Here is a 22,967-nt window from a genome sequence, read left to right as displayed (position 1 = left end):
GCACGCTTGCAGCCGTACACAGCGCGATCGTAATTCGTGTTCGTGTTAACCGAGGACGGCACAGAGGCTACAAGTGCCCAACTCTGCAGGACGTGTATCTTGCGTGATGTAAAGTTTTTGTTTGGTTGCGCACATGCGCTATTCATTCCGTCTCCTTGCCCTGCCCTAGTGAGCGACCCTACTCGATCGCTTCAACCCCCTAGTGTGGGTGTCTGTGTGTGGTCGCCGGGAGGGAGGGGGGGGTCCTTATTCTTCGGGGTCTCTGCACCCCCGACGTGGGGGGGGGGGGGGGGGGTCGGGTGTCCTGTACCTGTCACTCATGGCGGGGACTGCGAGTAGGGACGCTGAGTCGAGCGGGCATCAGCAGCAACAGCACGAGCATGAAAAGCATCATCATCATCATCAGCAGCATCAGCAGCAGCAGCTCCATGGATCCCAACACAATTTGGGCCATGCCGTGGCCTCTCCGGTGACCATGGGACATTCTCAGGACGGACACCACGAATCTAAGGTATGGTTGTTTCCATGTTCGCATTGTCCGCTGGTATGGCCGTGAGCGTGCACCACGCCCGCTCGCCAAACCACTCCGTAGCGTCAGTGTCCACGATGGCTCGTCGACTGCATATGCCTCTTTGTGTCACGCTGAGCCCCTGCCGCTGCTGCTGCTGCGTGCATCTTCTCCACAGCTCTCACGTTTCATGATCCCATGGGCAGGGCAGGGGTATGTATTTGCATGCTGAGCAGGTAGCAAGCAGACGAGCATGGTCCGCGTTATCCAAATTTACAAGCGCAAGGAAGAATATTTCGCGGCGGATTTGAAATGTTTTACTCCCCCCCCCCCTCCGTTTATCTTTAAATCATCGATCTTGTAAGACCCCATTCCCTCGCACGCACGCACACACACACATATACACACCTGTTCGTAAACGTGCCTCCATTCCCGCTCAGCTCGGCCGTGTGATCTTATCTGCGCTATTCCTAATTGATGGCCCATTCCACGCGCCTCCAATTAGCACTCTCCTCGCGTGGAGGATCTCAGCGGCAGACGAGGAATTTACGAATTCGCGCGTGGCGCATTCCTGGCTCGCAGAGGCGGGGGCTGGGTGGGCTCGTGGATCAACATTGGCAAAGGAGATACACGAAATGCGAAGCGAGCGTTTTGCCGTGCGGTCTTGCTGTTGTCTTTTACGAAGGTCACAAACGCGTCTCCGTTCACGGCGGTCCGCTTCCGTAGCGCTGAGAAAGGAGAGATAATGCCTCGTTTGCTGTGCGTGTGCACCATAACAACGCTTGCCTCGTCTTGCCACACACACACACACACCGATAACGATCATACCGTGAACTAGTCACCCACACTATTAACCATCTCTCAATCACACTCCGTGATAATATATCTCTCGCCGTTAACTAATTCTCACACTCGCCGTGAACGTCTCTCACTCACACACCGCACACGATTACCAACCTCTCATACACACCGTGTTCTCATTGATTTCACACACACGCATCGTTAACGATCTCTCCTCGACTCATCGTAAAATAGTATTCACTCATATACACCGCACACCATTAACCATCTCTCAAACCCAACGTTTGCTCATGTATCTCACACGCCCTTAACTATCTCCCATACATACCCTGAACTAATCTATAACCTTCACACACACCCCATTAATCAGCCCTATCGCATACCTTATTTTTCTATCTGGCATATATACGTGTATACACATCCTTCACCGTCTAACATATACCCCCGAATCATCCACCCTTTTTGGTCTGACATACACACACACACACGCGAACATACATACACACCAATAACTACACCCCTCAGTAAGCATCGTTTCATTGATTGATGGACAACATAGATTGACGCACACCATGGATTGACGCACACCATAGATTGATGAACACCATGGGATGACGCACACCACGGGATGACGCACACCATGGGATGACGCACAACATGGATTGACGCACACCATGATATTGATTCAAACGATGCGCAATTGATCACAAAAAGGCCACGTGCCTCGTATAATATGCGCACCCTGAAAACATCCATAACACATAGACACACACCGCCAGGAACAATGTCACTCACACACCACGAACCAACTCTCACGCACTTCGAAAGCAGCTGTTGCACACGTCTCTCCCGACATCCAGGATATTGAATATCATTATTCTACTGCCTGTCATACTTTGTCATAACAATAGGTAAGACGGAGTTTTCTCAAATCCTTAAATACCATTTTACGTTTTCCCAAATATGCCACCGCGCGGCTATCCCGCTCCACACACGTCACCCACCAAAGACAAAGGTCCCCCGTGTAGCCTTAACAGACTGTTGGGGCAAGTGCTGTTAGCGAGCCCCTATGAAGGCCTGCAGGCCACAATGATAAGCTGGGGTGGCCAGCATCACGCCCGTCCGCCTTTATCTTCCTAATCTCGATGTTTACACATCGCACCACGTACTCATTTGAGGCTGAGTCAACCCAGGACCGGTTCGGATAATCGTCACTGGGCGTTGGCCGTGAGCGGGAATCGAACTCGGGTGTAGCCAGGTTGGTAGCGCAGCGGCGCTAACCGCTCCACCACCGCTCCCTACCTGAACACACCTGCACAAGCCGGCGCAACGCCCACAAATCTCATCCCACGCTCTGCGCTCGAGTACCCAACGCATCTCGTCCGTCATTCGTGTTCAGCGACCTCCGCTAAAGCCCACGGCGTGGCGATACGGGGCGACCTTCGCCGTCTGGCGCCTCTCGCGCTCCCCGCGTGCGTCTGCGCAGACACAATGGAAGCAGCAGGCGGTGGTGGTCAACGCCGCAACGCGCGGCGCTTTCAGATGCGCTGCGTCCTGCGCCCGTCTGGAACGCTCTTCCCTTCCGACATTTGGAAGCCGCTCGGCTTGCTGCGTTTAGTTTATTGTCCTTCACCCGTGCCACCGCCCTCCCATCCCCCCCCCCCCCTTGCCGATTATCACGGCTGGCTACGCACGGTCGCGAACGCAGTTCAACGCACGCGCAACAGTGAACACGACCGTTGCTCGAAGCAGATCGACTGCAGAGCGCCGTCGGTCGATCGGACTCCATCAAACACGCACAGAGCGAGCCCATCGTGGATGTTGCAGAGTTGTCGTTGTTGTTTTGTGTGTGTGTGTGGGATAAACAAGTTCTTTATTACTGATAGGAACCTCCTGGTTACACCAACCCACAGGGGATTATTGTGTCCGTCCGTCCGTCGTGCATCCAAAAATGGGAGGGGTGGGGCTGGGTGGAGAGGGGAGGGTGGGGAGGGGCTGGGTGGGGAGGGTGGGGAGGGGCTGGGTGGGGAGGGGCTGGGTGGGGAGGGGCTGGTCACCCCGCGGTGCCCTTATAAAACTCAACGTTTAACCTACTCACGCCGGCTCGTGCCCGCCCTCACAGTCGGGCATATTTGCGGAATACACCACGACGCCGTTGACCCTGGCCATTGACCGAGCAACCCAACGTTCCTACCAGCTCCCTCCGCAGGAATGTGTTTGTTCACCAGTGCTGCCGTCACGATGGCAAGCGTCGAGATGAGTTGTTTCGTTTCCTCTTCCACGGCGACCTTTACAGAATGGTTCTTATTTTATATGTGAGGATTTAGTTCCATTGTTTCAGACCCTAATCTCCGTCGCGCGCGCAACAATTGCAACGCAATTTGCAATCATTCCCTAATACGCCCGGACAATAGGTTAACGTGTGGAGTACGGGATAACAGAAACCTGCGATTATAGTAGAATGCAATCAGATGTGTAAGGTAACAAAGCCGATACACGTGACAAGTCGAAACAAATGGCGAGGACAAAGTAGTTGAGCCACACTCTTCCTTCTTAGCAGTCGGAGGGGAATTCTAATTATTCAATTCACTCCTCTCCCCCCCACCCTCCATTGTGATATTCACAACGCATCTTTTTAACGGAGCTTCGTCTTATTCCCACGAGCTAACAACAGTGCCGGCACGTGGCGATGCTTACATTTTCAGTCCATTTGTTTTCTCCCCGGCTGTGTTACAAGGGCGACAGCGCCGTGCCTGAACGCAGTAGCAGCAGCAGCATCCGAAGACGACGCCGAGTGACCACAGGGTCATTCAAGGGGTTGCGCAAACTAACACACGAGGTACTCGATGGTCGTGAATGAATCGCGCGCGGATATTCAAGAGAATAAATCAAAATGAGAATAAGAGGCGCCCGGACACGGCCAGGTTCAGCTGCGAGTACGCTCCCTCCATGTTTAAGTCTACAAAGAGTGACAGGAACGCACGGATAGAAAAAACAAATAGACTGTCCAAACAAGGGATCTTAATTTGTCAGTGAGCAGGTGTTGCAGTCTGTGGTTGCTGTAATTACAGCAACGCCCTCGAGTCGTACACGTGCTGCCTGTAGGTCGTACACGTGCCGCCTTCGGGCCGTGCCCGTGCTGCCTATAGGCCGTACACGTGCTGCCTTCGGGCCGTACCCGTGCTGCCTATAGGCCGTACACGTGCTGCCTTCGTGCCGTACCCGTGCTGCCTACAGGCCGTACCCGTGCTGCCTTCGGGCCGTACACGTGCTGCCTGTAGGTCGTACACGTGCTGCCTTCGGGCCGTATCCGTGCTGCCTTCGGGCCGTACACGTACTGCTTGTGTGCGCCACAACTGCAAACTGTTTGAATGAAATGTGAATCACTTCGAGGGCATGCCGTGTCCGTCCACCTGAACATTTTTCATCCCTTTTATGGAAAACGGTGGGTTTTAAACTTTGCACGCCATGGCTATTGGCTTTGTATAAGAAACTAATTTGCCCTTAGGGTTCGCCAAGGGTTGCGGAGTCAAGGACGTGATGTGAACTGTACAGAACAGGGAGCGTAGATGTACACTGCGCCGCTGGAAAGACAAAGTGATCTCATTAGACATTCTCCAAATGCAGCCAGTGGAATGATGTGAAATGCGTTGGACAAATCTGTTGATTGTTAGATGTAGGCTGCAAAAAATATATATACTATATACAAGCAGAACTCTGTATCTCTGCATACAAACAAAAAACACTATTGTAGTCTATCGGCGTATTATCTTTCCAGACCAATATCCTGTAGCATTTGTTTAAGCAAGTAAAATCTGGACCGATTTCAATCTTCTGCGTCTCATCAGGCTTGTTTAACGAATCCTGCTAGTTTGAGAGATGTGGTTGACGAGAGCACTACCCATCAAAAACAATGGGGGGGGGGGGGGGCAGCCTCTGATAATAATAACAGAAGAAGCAACGCAGCTGCGTGTGAACGACAGAGACGCACAACAGCTCACGCCTACAAATTGCCCGCGCACCCAGACATGGAACTCCCACCTCAATCGTCGCGACGAAACATTTGAGATGAATGAAACGCCACGACGAACGTCAAACGAACGTCAAACGCCACAGCACCCACGACGGGGGAAATCGCCTTAGGGGTTTACAACACACCGCAGCTTCGCCACCGACGAAAAATCGCGCGGACACGCGATTGGCAGGGGCTGTGTTGCCGCCCGAGTGCGTAAAACGAACTGGAAGGCATGACTCGCAATTTTGGGCTCAGCGTCTGCCAGAGCGATGCCCAGAATACATGTCCAGATATCAGATTACCATTACCCCCCCCCCCCCCAGATACACACCTTTCCACTTAGCCATTGCCATCATTTGCCCCCCTCGACCCACATAAGCCCTATTATAGGGTTGCGATTTACTGAACACTTCTAAATGAAGCAATGTTCCCACTGGTCAGGTAATAGCAGTTCCCACAGCCTCTACGGTAACACCACTGCCCGCATATCCGTACAGCAGCAGCAGCACATTTCCATGCAACAGATGCTCAGGTATTCCAGCAATGTTTAAATCACGGTTATTTAGTTTTACTGCAACAGTGGTATACAGCATGCATATGAACATCGCACGTTCACTCCTTAATGGATCTTGCATGACTCGTAAAATAGTTTTGTATGGATGAGGAGCGGTCATTATAGTTATACATGAGATACTCAAGACATTTCTAAATGAGGTTCAAATCTATTTTCTCAATGGTGCTGGAAGCCAGAGCCACTCGGTCACAGTTTAAATCATTTCAAGAGAGATGGGCAGATGGCACAGTTTTACAATGTCTTCGGGCATGAAGAGGCACGAGCCTCTAGTTATTGTCTAACCATGTCCTGCTGGAGCAAAAAAAAAACCCCGCGGCCTTCAAAGGAAACATATGCAAACAAGCAACGATTCGGGCAATGATCCTTCTTCATAGCACTGTGACATGTCCAAGCCGGAGCACGTTGCCATTGATTGTGCTGCCCTTTTGCAAGGAACTGTCACAAGGGTTCCTCGAATTGGTTCTCAAATAGGCAGGTGATATCAGCCGAAAGGCTCACAATGCCCTAGAGCGTCTTGCACAAGGTGCAACCCACAGCGTTTTGTTGATCTGCTTGTGATGGGTGGAGACGGCATGATCCTCGACGGCTCATGTTGCCGATGTGAACGGCACCACCAGCAGAAACCCGCCAGTCCTAGGACCAAGATGCATAACATTCCTTGGGTGAAATCTGCCTTTGGTTCACACTGACTTATATTGCACACTAAAGGAGAAATATCACTTGAGAATATATCGAATACAACCAACCACTGGCATTTAGCATTGCAGGCCAGAACGATGATTTCACGTGCACTGCGACAACACATCCCACACGGAGCTGGTTGTGCCTGGAGCGATCGCAATGGTGCTTGATGTCTTCTCATAAGCATGGCCTTTCTCTCGGCAGTCTGTTTGCCCTTCCACAAATAAATATACTCAAAAAGGCAATTGTCCAAACGTTCAAAGAAAAAAAGTTGTGAGACTTCACAATGTGTTCATGATGATACGAAATACATTTTGGAAATTTGGATGGTTCTTAGGCACAGCCCAAATCATTGCTGAAAAAAAAATCCGCAAGTTGATAACCATTCAAGTATAAAGCTCCAAGAGCCTAAAAAAATGTGAACTTCGAGAGTGTAAAAAGTAGCAGCAAATGAAAAGTGATTTGCCTAGAGGCTAAAAGAGAGGACTCACCAGGGGGCTGGTATCAAATCGCCATGAGCAAAGTTCACCGGGAGATCTCCTGTCATGTCCAGACTGGAGCGTTTTCCAGCTGGGTTGTGTGAGCTGCCCTCTTGTCCTTGAGAGATTAATTGGTTTTAACAACATCAGGCTCATTAACTGGAATAGGGGGCAAAACTGGCAGAGAAAACGCTTCCTTTCATTTTGGCCGAGACACGGAATGGCAAAGAAAGAAGATACACGTAAAATGTAATAAATAAATAAAATGTGGCATCCGCTTGTGAATTCGATGAATGTGTCTGAGATCGGCAAGACCTTTTTGCAGGAGGGTATTGTGTCAGCTGCCCCTGACAGTGCGGCACGCATAGGATACATGGAATAAATTGAGGTTTTTGTCCTGATGACAAAGCATGAGAGTATTTATATTTATATAAGACACATTTCCACTGTAAAGCTGAATGGTTCCAAATAGGCCCATTGCAAAATACAAGACGACGTTTTTATGCAACACTAAAAATAAATATTCTTTCTAATATTGATATAGATTTCTGTCACAGTGCCCAACTGCTTAGAAATGGAATGAATGCAGTATCCCCATTGCTCCATGGGTAAATGTGTCACGCAATGCCAAGCAGCGCCCTTGAATTGCCCCACCGAGTGAGTAAGCACTCCAAGTGTTCACATTTTAACGACCCGCAGAGCTCAACATCGTGTTGCATGCCGGTGTCCTCGCAAGAATCCCCAAAAATACCGACGGCTGCATATTCATCCAGCAGCCTGAAGTCCCCCTCCTGTGTCGAGGTGGAGTGACCAAGAGCGTGTACATTAGTATTACTATCATCTTCAATGTCAACGGTGGCCAAGAATGTTGCCGCCTTTGCTTCTGAGTCTAAATGTCCAATTGTGGTGAGACGGTTTACGGGCTGACCCATTAAAGGTTGGCTACCTTTTTAGTCTGCGGCCTCGCGTAGCCCCCGCTGATGCTCTGTGTTAAGCGTTTGTGTTCAGAGGCATTGACAAGCCTTTCAGACATCAATGTATATCGGTGCCCTCAGAGTGTTTTAAGGTTAAATTGAGAACTCCCCTCTCTCTCTCTCACTCTCTCCCACCATCTCGTACATTTCGTCACGTGAGTCCGGATGCAAATAATTGCCTCTAATTAAATACATTTGCCACACGTACAAAAAAAATGGCATTCGACAAAAATGCCAAATCGCAATTTCACATTCACTATTGGGCATGGCTTCTAGAAAAAATAAAAAGGGAATATTTTAAAATAATTTGAACGGCAAGGTCATGTCAAAAAGCTGCAAGACGAACACTGTCGTTTCACTTATAAATAGACCCCGAGACCTTTATAGTTAGAGCTGTTGCTCATAAATTTCGGTCCAGTGCTTTTAGGAAGAGTAGGATTTGTGGATTAAAACGTGGCTCTGAGTACAAGTAGATTTATTGCCAGTTCATGTCATGTTTAGCGGTGTGCACACAATAACCTGTGTCCATGACGACGAGAAAATGATTTGCACATGAAAGTGAAATATGGGGGTATTTAAAATCAATGCAATTTTTTTAAAAGAGTTGTCTATTTCATTACCAATTACATCCCACTTATGTTATCCTATCCATGTGATGAAGCCAAGCTACAACGTGGAACAATCGCAGTAAATTCCCATCATCATCATCATCAGGCATGTTCTATCCACTGCTGGATGAAGGCCTCCCCCCCACACTCCTGCGATGCCACAATCCATCGCGCTTCTGCGCATGAGCTGAATTCATCGCTCCGTCTCCACGGAAATCATTGGATAAGCACGGCGTGAGCAGAATAAGCCAAAGCGCAGGGTCCCAAGTAACTCAAGGGCTCCGTAATTTAAGGAAAAACTGTTTTGCGCCAAATATCTGCTGACTAACTCTACATTAATGTTATCTCGCTGTCTTTGAAGGGGGGGGGGCACGATGGATGTGTGCCCCCAGGGAGACCAGAGTGTTAACGACAGCCCCACACCTCTGCATGCCCATTTGATCTCTTCTCCCTTAATACGTACAGGCATACACAATTAGGTGGGGGGGGGGGGGGTTAATCTTCGTCAAAAGGGGGGAAATTGGCAGATGGCATTAAGACGACCTAATGAAACAGCAATGAAGGTAGTCTTGTTCATATTGTTCACGTGACATTCCTTATATGAATAATCATTTCGACCTTCCTGAATTCCAAAATGCAAGGTATTTTTGAGTGTGTTCGTTCACGGGGACCCTCTCTGCGCTTAACGCCGACACGATGACGCAACGGGATCTGCCGAGAGAAACAAAACCGACGTCTAAAGGCTCAGGATTCTTCTTCGATCGAATCGCGCGCGTAAGAATGGCGGTTCGCTTCACGTGAATTTGACGCAGAAGGTACGCTGACGATACAATCCAGCTCATGGAGCTAACAAAGATCGTACAAAATGATCCGGGAAAAAAATCGGACGATGCAAACGAGGTGGTTATAATGAGACAGAAACACAAAAAGGTTTTTAATGGTCTGGAATTAAAACGATTCCCGGCAGTGAATCGCGACCAGGGATGGGGCATTGAATTTAAATCATCGACATATCGAAGAGTCGACTAAGTGTTTTTTACGTGTGATGTTTTACTTTGTTGACTATTTTTTAATTGACTATTTAGCAAGGAGAACAACGCAAGCATTACAATGTAATCTTTGTTATAGAAGAAAAGAATTATGAATAAGTATGAAATAGAAAATAAAAATATAAATGAAATAGCTGACTGCTGTTGCCGGATTACCCCTCGACACAAATTTGCGCTGCTTTGCAGGATACATCGTAATAAAGGATTTATGAATCATGTTATAGAAAAAAAAACAGTCGCACTCTGCTGTCGTTGAAGTCTGCTTTCCAAAATATGTCGAAAAATGTAATGGTTTGGTAATATTCTACTTAAACATACAAAAGGTTGTTGTTCCAGAATGAACACTCAACCATGAACAAACTTACGTATAATTACCAGAATATTAACTTTAAACCTATCTACAATGCGTGCACCTGTCAACAATATTTGGACCAGTTTTTTTCTCTCCATCAAAGAGCGTGTTTTTTTTTTAAAGGGCAGCGTTTTATACGCCGTGAAAAACACAACATCGACAGCAAAACATTGATGCACCGATGTTGTCGGAGGGATTAGTAGCAATGTCAATAAATTGATGAATGTGAACCAAAACAATGATGTTACCTATGTATCCATGTATTTTTTTTGTACCCATCCTCTACCCCTAATATGAATGCCCATTCCAAGCCCCCACAATCTTGAGTCGCCCGCCTGCATCAATTTGAATGAGATCACACTTCACACTCCCGATCACACTTCGAACGACGCAAAATTAACAGGGAAACCCCAATCCCAACCCTCGTGAACTCTGACCCACCAACCCCAACGTGTGCACAGCTGCAGAGGCTGAAGCGCTCGCTGTCATTCAAGACCAAGTCCCTGCGCAGCCGCAGTGCAGACAACGTCTTCGAGCGTTCCGACCGGGACTCGCGGGGAGAGGGCAACCTCATCCTCACTCCGGCCCTCATCCCGAACGCCGCCCTCCGCGGTAGCCCCTCGTCGCCACCACCGCCGCCACCGCTCCCCCCGGCGTCGCGCGAGTGCCTCCTGGGCGAGGCGCGGTCCTCCCGGGCACTCCTCTCCTCCTCGTCGTCCTCCTCCTCCTCGTCCTCCGCCACCACCAACGTGGCCGCCGCTCATCCGCCGCCGTCCCCGCTGCGTCTCTTCCCCGGCGAGCGACAGCACGACTTCCAGGAGCACGTCTTCAAGAAGCCCACCTTCTGCGACATCTGCAACCACATGATTGTGGGTGCGTGAGTTCGACTTCGCGCGAGCGCACGGTCAACGCCGGTCACGATGAATCTGTGTCCGTTTCTGGGACTCCCCCTTGGTCGACTCAGCCTCAAATGAGTACCCGCATGAACTACCGGGGAGGCGTGGTGTTTGGCCACCCACACCGGCATTAATTGGTGGTGCTCGCTCACAACAGCACGTGGACCCCAAAACGCCTGTTAAAGGCTATACGGGGGATCTTGACTTACAGCTTTCGTGACTGCAGGAATTCATATTCTTTGGGTCTCTCGGTAAAGTCACGTAGGTAGGTTCAAATTAATAAAAATAAACAAAAAACGACGACGTTTCGATCGTCATCAGGAGGAAAACAGAGGGGGATTTTTGTTTTGCTCGAGCGAGTGGGCGGAGTGCCGGTGTAGCGGTCAGCGCGCTGCGCTACAAACCCCGGCGACCCGAGTTCGACTCCCGCTCATGACCAACACTGGTCCTAGCCATTCCCTAGGTCGACTCAGCCTCAAATAAGTACTTCGTGCGATGTCTGTCCCATGCCGCTTGAAAGGACACCCTCGTAGCTGTGTACTAACAGCACTTCCTCCAACAGTCCAGTTGGCTATTGGTGGGATCTTAGCCTGTGTCTGCATCGCTTCCTACCACTGTGGCCACAACCGCAGGGGTGGCTGTCAGTGTATAGTCCTGCCTTGTGTGTCCCATAGGTTGAGTACCTAAAATAAACTTTACATTTTAAATTTTACCATTGAGCTAAATGGCTCATTTTCAGAAGCGACCTGGCTAAAAATCATAGCTCAACAAATTGGCTCATCACGTGGAAATGTAAAGCAGCTAAATTACTCTAAACGCGTGATGTTGATTCTAAATGTGAAGGGAAAAACCGGAGGACCTGGAGAGAAAGCCACGCCACCACTGAGAGAACACGCAAACTTTAAATATAGAGCAGGCATCAAGGTCGGGATCGAACCCACGACCTCCTGCATACCAGGCGAGGTAGTTAACATCTCCACCTGTGGTGCCCTGGTGGCAGCTTGAACTGCACCCACATCCAGTGCATTGTGCAGGTCATGATGGGTGCTTGCTCACACAACTTCTCACCATAATCCACCAGGCCAGGAACATGTTAAACCGCCTTGTTTTGTTTAATGTGAGTCATGGTTATTCCACTTTGGTATGATGTTGTCTGTACCTGCCTGCGGTCTATAGGTTTACGCAGCCTCTATAGGGTGCCTGGTTTGGTGTGTCACCATCTGCACTGGGAAGTCGAAAGCTGCTGACCATTGTATAGACATTGCCTTTGACTTGTCAGTGCGGCAGGTGACATTTTTAACAAGGTATCTATTTTGGTGGGTGTCTGTGTTACTAATTTTTTGTTAGTGATCATATTGCTAGTTTGGAGCAGATGTAATAGGTGTTCAAAGCTAGCATGTGCCGAAGCAGGCTAGCCACAGGATTTGTGTTGGCGTACATGCACACGTGTGTCTACGGGTGAGCGTGTGTCGCGTGCACGAGCCAAAGATGTTTGTCTCGTCGTATCGACCGACTGCTCGTATTGAAGTGTGTTTTCCTGCGCTGCCAAGTGACTGTTTTGGTTAAATAATGCAACGGCCTTAACTAGTCTAGAAGGATAAGCCGTCCAGTAGTATTCGGAGGGAGACAGACGTTGGGAAAGAAATTGGAGGAGCTGGAAACAAACATGAACAGGGTTCTGTATCAACTGGACAAGTGGTCCACACGTGACCATCGCAGATATATATTTTGAAAATGTACACTTGTATATTAAATATGAATAAAGATGAATTAAGTATTCAATATTAAAGTTTAAATTACAGTTACGGGCAGCAATATCTGGCTAAAGAAGAGATATGACCCTTGAAAAATTGTTCCCATGACCTTTACAATTCAACTAGCGACAAAAGTTGTAATTTTTTAATCGCCATTTATCATCCAGAAAATCCAGCTAGACTCATCGCATTTTGCGTACTGACCTATTTTTAGGTCATATTTTCATTCATGTGTTCAGAATTTATAATATATCTGTTCATATGGACTGATAATAAATGTCCAGGTGCGAGGTGGGTTAGTACAATAAAAGGATCATGAGAGGTGGCGATGGCTTTGGGAAGCCTTGATCTAACAGTGGAATGACCATGGCTGATAATACCTCGCCACGCTTTTAAGAACATTTTTTATGAGATTCTGATTTAGCAAAAGCTAGCTTTTCCACAAAGAGAAGGTCATCTTGAACGGGTTTTTGAAAATATGGTACGCCTCACTTTACAAATATTTGCATTCAAAAATGGTCATCAGGAGAATTGTGTTTGTATACACATCAAAACATGTTGTGTGGGAAGAAATGAATATGGAAAGGTGGAATAATACCCGCTTATTTGTTGTGTTACTTATATTCTCCACAGTAGCACTCAGTGATGATTGTGTGCTACGTACGATAACATCAGTTGCTGTCGAACTTGAACCCATTTCTTAGAGAAAGGGTCCTTTTTGCCTTTAAACATTGGCCATTTCACCAGCATTGGTTTAAGTAAGCCTGACTCAGCTAATGAGACAATGAATGTCAAAACCGGTCCAGACGTTGCTTGTGTTGAACCCTAACAAGGCGGAGTCGTTATCAGGATTGGCAGAGGCTGGCAGCACAAAGTAAGGGCAATGTTGAACAGGACAGGGTGGAACTGAGGTGCACGACATGGCTAGGCAAAGTTGGTAGAGGGACATGCCAGGAACTGGCTTAACGTGATGAGCCGAGAAGAGGAGAGCAGCTGTAAAAGTAACACCCTTGAAAAGGGCACGTGAGCATGCAGGCACCATTCTCTTCGCTCGACCCTTCCCAGGACTTGTTTGTTTGACCCACTTGTGCACGGAACCATACTAATCTGAAATGCAACGGTGATGGAGAGAGGGAGCGGGGGGTGAATATGCGCTCACTGCTGCTCCCTGCGTCGAATCTCTCTCTCTCTCTCTCCGCCCATCCCATCCCCAAATGCCCTCTCTGCACCCCCTCTATCTCCTCCTCCTCCCCTTCCCCCAAATCCTCCCCACGAAGACACGGGGAGCAGCAGCAAGCACGGCCTGCGCTGCAAGGCGTGCAAGCTGAGCCTGCACCACCGCTGCCTTGGGGGTGTCGAGATGCAGCGCTGCATGGGCAAGATGGTAAGCGAGTCTGCGCACACGTGTACACAGAGATAAAGATTTGCGCACCTCCGATTTGCGTGGTTGGCTATGTGCGGTGCGAAAGAAGTTTAACGTACGTACGTACATACCGCTGAAGCCATACAGACTGTTGGGACGAGTGCTGTTAGCGAGCACCTATTAAAGCCATCATAGCACTTTGGGGGGGTGATATGATGAGCACTATGCCCGGACGTCTTTGTCTCTCCAGTGTGGAATTTTACACATCGCATCAGGTACTCCTTGAAGGCTGAGTCGATCTAGGAGAGGCCGAATACCCAATTTAGGTCATTGACAGGGAGGCTGGCTGTGGCCGGGAATTGAACTTGGGTCACGTGCAAGTGTGAGCAGACACGCATGAGCGTGCACCCACATTCACAGATACAAATAAATACAAGCACACGTGTTCGCACGTGTTCTCACGTGTTCACACGTGTTTACATGCCCGACTCACTGGTCAAGATTTGTACACACTCTTTGCGTGTGTGCAGTGAACACAAATACCAGCATATGAATGATTTTGTGCAGTAGATACACAAACATATCCACGTTTACACAAGCGTATATTCACAATGACGGGACGGTGCATGCACCAAAAATATCCTCTAGGAATAAATAGTCCAGCGAAAACAGCACATATTAAACAAATGTGTAACAGACAGAAAAGCGTGCATATGCATAAAGCCACGAACACATTTACACATCTGCACACATCATCGGTCACATTTATTGCTTTATTCCCTCGAGGCCATCTGCTTCCACGGAATCATTTATTTGCAAATTTTCTCTTAATTTGCCGAAAATAAATTATTGCGTTTTTTTTATTAATTGCAAATGCTGCCAAATTGACCATGTCCAATTCCACAGTGTTGCCTGTAATGAAAGCTACACAGGACAATGCAGACATGCAATCACTGGAGCACTCTAGGAGATTGTGGAGCCTCCGTGAGAGCCACTGCCAAGGTCCCCATGGTCACCCGTGAAGTGTGGCATTATTATAGCATGGATCACTACGATAGAAAGGTTATTGAGTTAAAGCACCATTCACACTTGTGCGACGAGCCATAGAGAACGATCCTCAATGGCAACCGGTCCACAGAGAACCATCATGATGATACCGAGCCAGAGAACGATCCTCACGATGCTAAGTCACGGAGAAATATCCTAATGTGCCTCGGTCACAGAGAATTATCTCAATCCTACCGAGCCTCGGAACGATCCTAATGATACATAACCACAGCAGATGATGTTCACGCTGCTGAGCCACGGAAAACCATCCTAATGAGACTCGGTCACAGAGAATTATCTCAATCCTACCGAGCCTCGGAACGATCCTAATGATACATAACCACAGCAGATGATGTTCATGCTGCTGAGCCACGGAAAACCATCCTAATGGCACGAAGCCACAGAGAACGATCCGATTGTTATACCGAATCGCAGAGATTAACGACCCTATGTTATAATTGGTTTTTTACCCTTCTATCTGGCAACAAAACTGACACCTTTTTACAAGGAGTCATGTTTGCATAGACCACAATACCTGCAGCCATAATGCAAACAAAACATAACTCTGATAATATATGCACTGTCCTTGAAGTTGATTGGTCCACACCCGAGACAGCTTTCCTTAGAGCCTAGTCTCACATGGATTGGACCAGATGACGCCAAAAGGCGCACAACTCAAAGACAATGCACCATCAGAGTATGAGAGCTCGGGGTAAGCATTTACACCATTGGAACCTCATTTGCCAGTAAAAAATATGATAATTGTTTTTTTACCCTTCTATCTGGTAACAAAACTGACACCTTTTTACAAGGAGTCATGTTTGCATAGACCACAATACCTGCAGCCATAATGCAAACAAAAAACATAACTCTGATAATATATGCACTGTCCTTGAAGTTGATTGGTCCACATCCGAGACAGCTTTCCTTAGAGGTGTCAGTTTTGTTGCCAGATAGAAGGGTAAAAAAAAACAATTATCATATATTTTTTACTGGCAAATGAGGTTCCAATGGTGTAGACCCTATGTTACTCTGCCCGGTAGCAACGCGCCACCACAGGTTCCTCCCAAGCCGAGGAGCAGTCCCCACTGCACAATGTCACCCAGGGAAAGCGGAACGAGGTTCCCACTGGGCAGAGGAGCGCGCGGTGCGTTCGTGCTGCTAACGGCGTTTTCTGTGAACGGCCGTTCGCTTTCAGCCGAAGGGATTCCGCCGTCACTACAGCTCCCCGCTGCTCATCAACGAGCAGTTCTCCTGCATCATGGAGGTCATCCCGCTCGGTAAGCCCAGCCTCCGCCCTCCGCTCTGACTTTCGCTCTTTCCCCGCCACTTTGCCACCCGTTAGCACTGGGTTTCATCCTTTCTCACGCTTGTATTGTTTTGTTTTCCAGCATCCGTTGAGGGAACATTCGCGCGCTGCGCGCACAAACACGGATGCCCCGTTTAGCCTTGTGTGTGGTCGGGACAAGTGGCTGTTATTAAGGCCAAGCATGGTCTGACCGCTAGCCTGAGCTGCATCTCCACTGTTGAGATTCACACAATCAATGTATGACATGCTGAGTTGACCTAGGAGAGGGCCAGGCTAGCTAGATTCAAATGTACTTGATCAGAAATCACATATGGCCCTAACTGGATTGTGCAACCGTGCAAAATTCATTTTTTTCCATACACACATAAACACACAGAGGCTGCCACGCACATATATCTGCTTACAACAATATCAATCTTAACCTCCTGTTGCACAAACCTTATGTTTGAAGTCTTGTGATATACAGGCCCCACATTTTATTTCCATGCAGCCACATGCTACGAATGTAAATGCTGATGGTCTGTAATTCTGCTTCCAACCGCTTTGCTTCACGACTATTCAGGGTCTACGATTTTTGGAGGGGGGGGGAGGGGCGGGGGAATGTGCTTCAAATTGCTCCTCGATTTTCTCATGCTGAGCTGTAAACTCGTTTTTTCTCCTCGCCTTTGTTATCCGGTCCCTTTGGTTTACAGGACTGCGATGCTAATGGAAAAGGATCAAAGTTTATTCTTAAAAAAAGTGACATTTTACGGAGGCGGATGGATTTTTTGCAGTTTTCAAACGTACGGTGAACACTCGGGGATTAATCTGTTCTGTCAGGGCTCGGCTCGGTGGCATTCTGCCACATCGCGGGGATGTGGTTATGATTTTGGAGGCACAGAGGTAATACCACAAGCTGTCATGTTGATGGCCGGTAGTTATCCGATTGATTATTGTGAAAAATCAACATGGTGGTTACTCCGTCTTGATGTTTGCGTACATATTGGCATACTGTCTATTGGCAAAAAGATTAGCAAGTGTCTTAAGTCCCTCTGAGTCCTTTGCAATTTCCCTCTGATTAACAGATCTTGATCCAGTTGTCAATGCATGAGGACGGTACCCAATTTGTGCTTAGTGACTTTGCCAAATTTGAAAAATGACCCACAAAGTCATGAATTCAGAAAACACGCGGCAATCAACATCGCCTCCCCCGTAACTGCGGAACTTAACAGGGCCCTCCTGAGAGAGAGTCTTGAGAATTCGGTGAAGCTTTTCTGGGTAAATATATAATTCAATTTGAGGTTTTACTCAGACAACATAAAATGGTTAAATCGTGATTTTAAGATTTTGTCTAGCGCTGCCAAAACAAGAAAATACAGAGACAATTAAAAAACAAAAACACAAAATTGGCAGAAGCGAAACCATGCGCGGCTGGAGACTGGCAGTGCATTTGAGAAGTCGGGCCAAGGATCATTGGTGTGGCAATGCTGAGTAATTCACCAAAATCTGATTGCTGATTGCATGATATCTTCTCAATTTCAGCTGAGCTTCCCCCCCCCCACCACCATCATTTCTTAAAACCATCAGCGCAGCTGCAATGTCACTTATCAGCGAGAACCTGTGTTCATTTTCAGAAGTGTCACGACCAGCGCGCGCACACGTGAGTGTGCGCGGATGCAGCAATCGGCTGCGCGGAGTGGAGAGTGGCTTTGACTCGAGCGTCCTCAGGGAAACCCTTTCCTTGTTTGAGTCTGGCGTGTGAGCAAGGGGCGACGACTGGTCAGGTGGACGTGTGGTGGCTTTAAGCCAAGCCTGATTTAAGAGCCTCTGACGGTACTCCACAGTGATCCCTGAAAGCATCCATTTGACACGATTGGAATTGGCAAGTCTGTCCCCAAGTGCTCCTGACCCTCACGTGTTTCCTTCCTGCACGTTCCCCACCCCCATTCCAGATGAGCGGTTGAAGAAACATGATCCAAACACATCACACGTGTCGCATCAGTGCGTGTTGGGCCACGGCGCAGCTACGCCACGTGTGCCGAGACCCAGAACGTCAACACAAGCACCTTTGTGTTGACGCACACACTTGAGACGCGGACGCGTGCCTGCGTTGCGTTGCGTGCGTGAGAGTCTTGAACACTTCGCAAAGAGAGTGAGGCGTCACTGGAAGGCCCAAAGCTGTGCACGGGACAGGCCTGCGCGTGCGTTAGCGCGTGTTTTTTTTCGCTTGCAGTAAAGGTCGTCTTGTTTCCCCCCTCGCTCCCGCGCACGCCGCTATGTGAACCCTGCCTCTAGAAGAAGACCGTAAGCGAAATGAGAAACCTTGTGTCTGCAGCTCGGCTAGGCGTGGGGACGGCCACTCAGGTGAACCCGCGCCGTCTTCCTCTCTCTCTCTACCGCATGCGTGGTGGCGGACCTTGGGGTGACTCAAAAGAGCAGGGGACGGACCTCAACGATCAGACAAACACCGGGCCGGTGGCATTCATTTGGGGGGGGACTGGCGGACTGATTGGACACTTGACCAAGGGTGGTGCCAAGCGTGAAACTCGCAAATCTATTTCAACCCCCCCCCCCCCCCCGTATGTGTCCGCTTGTTGACCCGCATAAATTAAGCAACGGGACAAAGGAGCCACTTTCTGGCTTGAAGCTCAAGTTGCAGGTCTCCACTGAGGTGTAGCAATGGCTTGCAACGTTTTAAGCCTCCGTGCTGTCTTGCGCTGTGTTTACACATTTTGGAATAATGGGAAGTAAAAACTAAAAAACGGTAACGTACATTTTTTCTACAGCTGCTGGCACAGTTTCACCTCTGAGTTTATAAAACCTTGCAAGGTGGCATTGTTCACACTGCTATATCCATGCCATTTTTTTCTTTCGCCAGCACTAACAGAACAACACCGAGTGCTTTTGGTGTCATCACTGAAACCAAAACTCATTTTGATCCACTCAAGTTGCCTGCAACCCCCGGTTTTTCGTTATCTCATTGTGTCCTGGAAAACAGTTTCAAGCCATAGATACTGAAAGAGTGGTGTCCGGTATTCAGAGGCTTTAATACACCTCTCTCCCGTGGCATACGTACAAACCCATACGGTAGCAGGGTGCCCATCCGTGGTCTTGCCCAAAACCCGCCGCGCCTGCTGATGTGCTTCCTCAATGAGGCACACGGAGTGCAAGTGGCTGAGAGGCATTTCTTGGCTTTTCTCACCGCAACGTCCGCGACCGCGCAGCAATGCCAGCCGGCCACCGCTCAGGGCAATGGGGATCGAGTGCTCTGTTTCCAGTCTTGCCTCGTTTTAAACAATAAACTCGGTTTCGCCGACGCACTGCTCCAGAGTGTACGCACCATCGCAATGCCCACGTGTTTAACATCGTCTGTGCACCGTCGTACGAATGCGGAAACGTTCAAATATTGTGTGCCAGAGAGAGAGAGAGAGCGTTCTATGCGTTTTTGTTAGTTACATTTTTTGTGGAGAGGTCTTGTGGCTGCTTGCAGAGACGGCACGTAGCCGCCGGTCAAAGGGGGTTGTGGTGGCGGCATTCAGATTGTTTACGTTTAGCTGCAAAGCTGGTGATTACATGAGAACGTATTTTAAAGATCTGCCTGTTAAGTGGTTGCTTCAAGTAAAGCGTGCGACCCTATTAAATGTGCCCATTAGATATGAAATTCGGTCCTTGTCACAGAGGAGTTGAAAGTGATGCTGCATGCTATCATCACTACCATCACCACCACCACCACCATGTCATCATCAAGTATCACCACCGCCATGGCCACCACCACCACTATCATTATTAATCATTACCACCACCACCATTATCGCCAACCAGTACCACAGCAGGCACATTCTGTTTCGCCTTGCACACGAAATATGTGCGATGATGCGGACTGAATTCCGTCCATTTGCGATGGCGAACATTCGAGTCTGCAGAAAGTTCCAAACGACACAGCACCATCTTTGCAATTGATGTCACTACGAATTTGAGAAGTAAATTGTGATTTATAATAATCGTGACATGTTAAAAAAAACATTCTGCTATTTATAAATAAAAATGTATCCTCCGCGCGTGAGCACGTGCGTGCAAGTATGCAAATAAAGCACTTGTGAATCCAACGCCGCTCGAATCATCCACAAGTGGGTGCCAAAATATGCACGCGTGGTCTAAATCCGTTTTCGTGTAGGCATAAAAAATAATTGGGAGTGTGATGGAGAGCGACTCCACGCCATTGTTGCGTCATGGGAAAAGGCAGCTATTCCGTCTGCTGCTCCATTTGCTGCACGCCGGGGCTGATCATAATGCCACCGTCTGCCACGAGGATCACACGTGTCAATTACTGTTGTTCTTGTTCTCCCCAAAGTCCAGCAGTAGCTGTGTTGTCACCTGTGTACCTTTGCCATGCCACGCAGCACAATTGGTGATCTCTGACGAGACGGGGGTCTCGTGATGCGATGTTGGTGGCCTGCAGTGCTGCCTCTCTCACGGTGGCCTATTCCACACTGTGGCCTCTCTTCATTTCGGCTGGGTATGGTGGCGCCTCTGTCTATGATCCAGTGCTCTGGATTTGGCGGGTTAGTAGATGAACCGGAGATCAATTATGTCCTCGAGGTAGTAACACACACACGCGAGGCGATGAGATGGCCTACAACAAAGGGGGCTGTGACTCTATTTGTACAGACTGTTGGGGTTCGTCATCGTCATCACCATTACCATCGTCATCATCACAATAATGCTAAATACCGTGTTTTGTCATGTAAGGTAAGAACACTACCTGCGTTGCTGACCACGGAGGTTTACTACCCAAGGAATAAAAGCAATCATTCGTCGTTGAAAATTTCGAATTTCGCTCTGATTGATGATTTGAACACTTTGGCAGCGGCGTTAACGGACAGTGCTCTGCTTTTCACAGCAGACAATTTGCTTCAATAGCATCCCCAGTGTGACTGAGCTGGGTTGCAATTTGATTAATTGATACCATCGCTATGTTATGCGGCAGTGGACAAGCATGCTGAGCTAAACACGAGCCTACCACGTGGTATAAAGCCTGACAACTTTACGAAGCTCGTACTGCGTTCGATAAACAAAATCCACCTTCGCTTCCGTAGAGTGTATCCAGCGAACGGTGATCACGCACACGGTGCCGGAACGCCGTGGAAACGTGGAGCCAAAGCGTGGCTTTAAACAAGGTTTCAAGGAGTTCCTTATTTTAGGCCACTTGCCCTCGAAGGTAGATTTACGGTGCCACCTCTGACAATCACAAAACAATAATGCGCCCTATATTTCGATATCCGTTTGGTTCATATTTCCTCGACACGTGTTAGCAGGAAACGCAAATTAAGAATATTACACGACTTATTCTGACGTGCCAGATCAAATTACATGAGTATCTAATACATTATGCATATTAAGCCTCATTACCCATGTTATACTTACATTTCACCAGAAAAGACACTTCATTAAAATCTAATAACATAATCAGCACCGTCAGGCATGTCTCCTTGCTCCGAGACATCAAACCTATCTTTGTACACATAAGTGGTCTAAAGCTGGGCTCCTCGTCACCGGCAACTGAGTTTACATGCCACGGAATCGCGAAAGCCGTCTCTGTCTTCCCACTGCTCGAAGGCAGTGCGTGGATGCAGACAGCCTCATCCGCTGTTGGTCAGCGAACTCGCACGGCATAGCTCCTTTTGGCTGGCACACGCTGGCACAGGGCATGGTGCACAAACCCCACTAAACCGCGATGAGAACGAGTTGATTTACATTAACGTGTGTAGACCCGCCAATGCTCTGATTGGAAACAGTCACGAGATCCTCAGTCAGAGCCAGGGAAGGGGTTTGGGGGAGCGTCGCTGTGTGGGGTCCCTTCGAGCCCCCACGTGGGCACACGTACACACGAGTTGCACGTGCGTGTTTGCGTGTGTGTGTGTGTGCGTCTACCCCGTTCCCCTGGGACCCTCTCTCTTTCTCTCTCCCAACCCAACTTCCGATCGCCCCTTGATGCCACCCTCTCCCTCCTCCTCCTCCTCCCCCGCTTCCTCCATTCACGCAGGATGCGGGAAGAAAGTGGACCCGGTCTACGAGACTCTGCGATTCGGCACGTCGCTGGCGCAGCGCGTGAAAGGGCGTGGATGCGAGGGTGAGCCTGGGCCGTGCCGACACAGCAGTAGCATGGTACGCAACGCCACCGGCCGGCAACGGAGGAAGAAGAATAACCCAAAAAATGTCACCCTCTTCCTTCGAATGTAAACACCCACGTTTATATGTGCGAGCGTATGTTGGACTTGTTTCGCACCGTGCGTAACCAACCGCGCTAATCGGAGGTGCGGGGTGGGTGGTCGAAGGACCACAAAACTAAACGCCCAACAAAAACGTGTCAACGTCGATGTTGACGAGTAGAGCCCAGCGGGACAGCGTGTCGAGTCGTCTCGTGGTGAATATCTGATATGCTGCCAGGAATCATTGAAGCGGGCAAGTGGCCCGCGGTTTGAGATCGGTGGCCACGGTCGCGCTGTGAGCTATTCTTAATATTGCACTGCTGTCAGAGACCCAGTGCCGCATTATACTAGTAGCAAAAGTAGCATATG

The 22,967-nt window shown here is 48.7% G+C and overlaps 1 protein-coding gene across 3 annotated transcripts in view; it reads left to right on the top strand.

Annotated features, from left to right (window-relative positions):
• Positions 1 to 293: 293 nt before the first annotated feature.
• LOC144939775 (SH3 and cysteine-rich domain-containing protein-like) overlaps positions 294 to 22,967 on the top strand; it is a 38,871-nt gene continuing 16,197 nt past the window's right edge. For 2 of the 3 annotated variants that reach the window (XM_078866727.1, XM_078866726.1), the window contains exons 1-6: positions 294 to 511; positions 10,503 to 10,914; positions 13,969 to 14,075; positions 16,300 to 16,381; positions 18,685 to 18,753; positions 22,433 to 22,554. In XM_078866727.1, the coding sequence (XP_078722853.1) occupies positions 320 to 511; positions 10,503 to 10,914; positions 13,969 to 14,075; positions 16,300 to 16,381; positions 18,685 to 18,753; positions 22,433 to 22,554 (984 nt within the window). In that variant the 5' untranslated portion in view covers positions 294 to 319. The remainder of the gene's footprint in view (positions 512 to 10,502; positions 10,915 to 13,968; positions 14,076 to 16,299; positions 16,382 to 18,684; positions 18,754 to 22,432; positions 22,555 to 22,967) is intronic. The other variant, XM_078866728.1, reaches the window with a different exon arrangement.

This window comes from Lampetra fluviatilis, chromosome 2 (assembly GCF_964198595.1).
Source record: "Lampetra fluviatilis chromosome 2, kcLamFluv1.1, whole genome shotgun sequence".
Taxonomy (NCBI): Eukaryota; Metazoa; Chordata; class Hyperoartia; order Petromyzontiformes; family Petromyzontidae; genus Lampetra; species Lampetra fluviatilis.
This window is presented reverse-complemented; position numbering and strand designations above follow the sequence as displayed.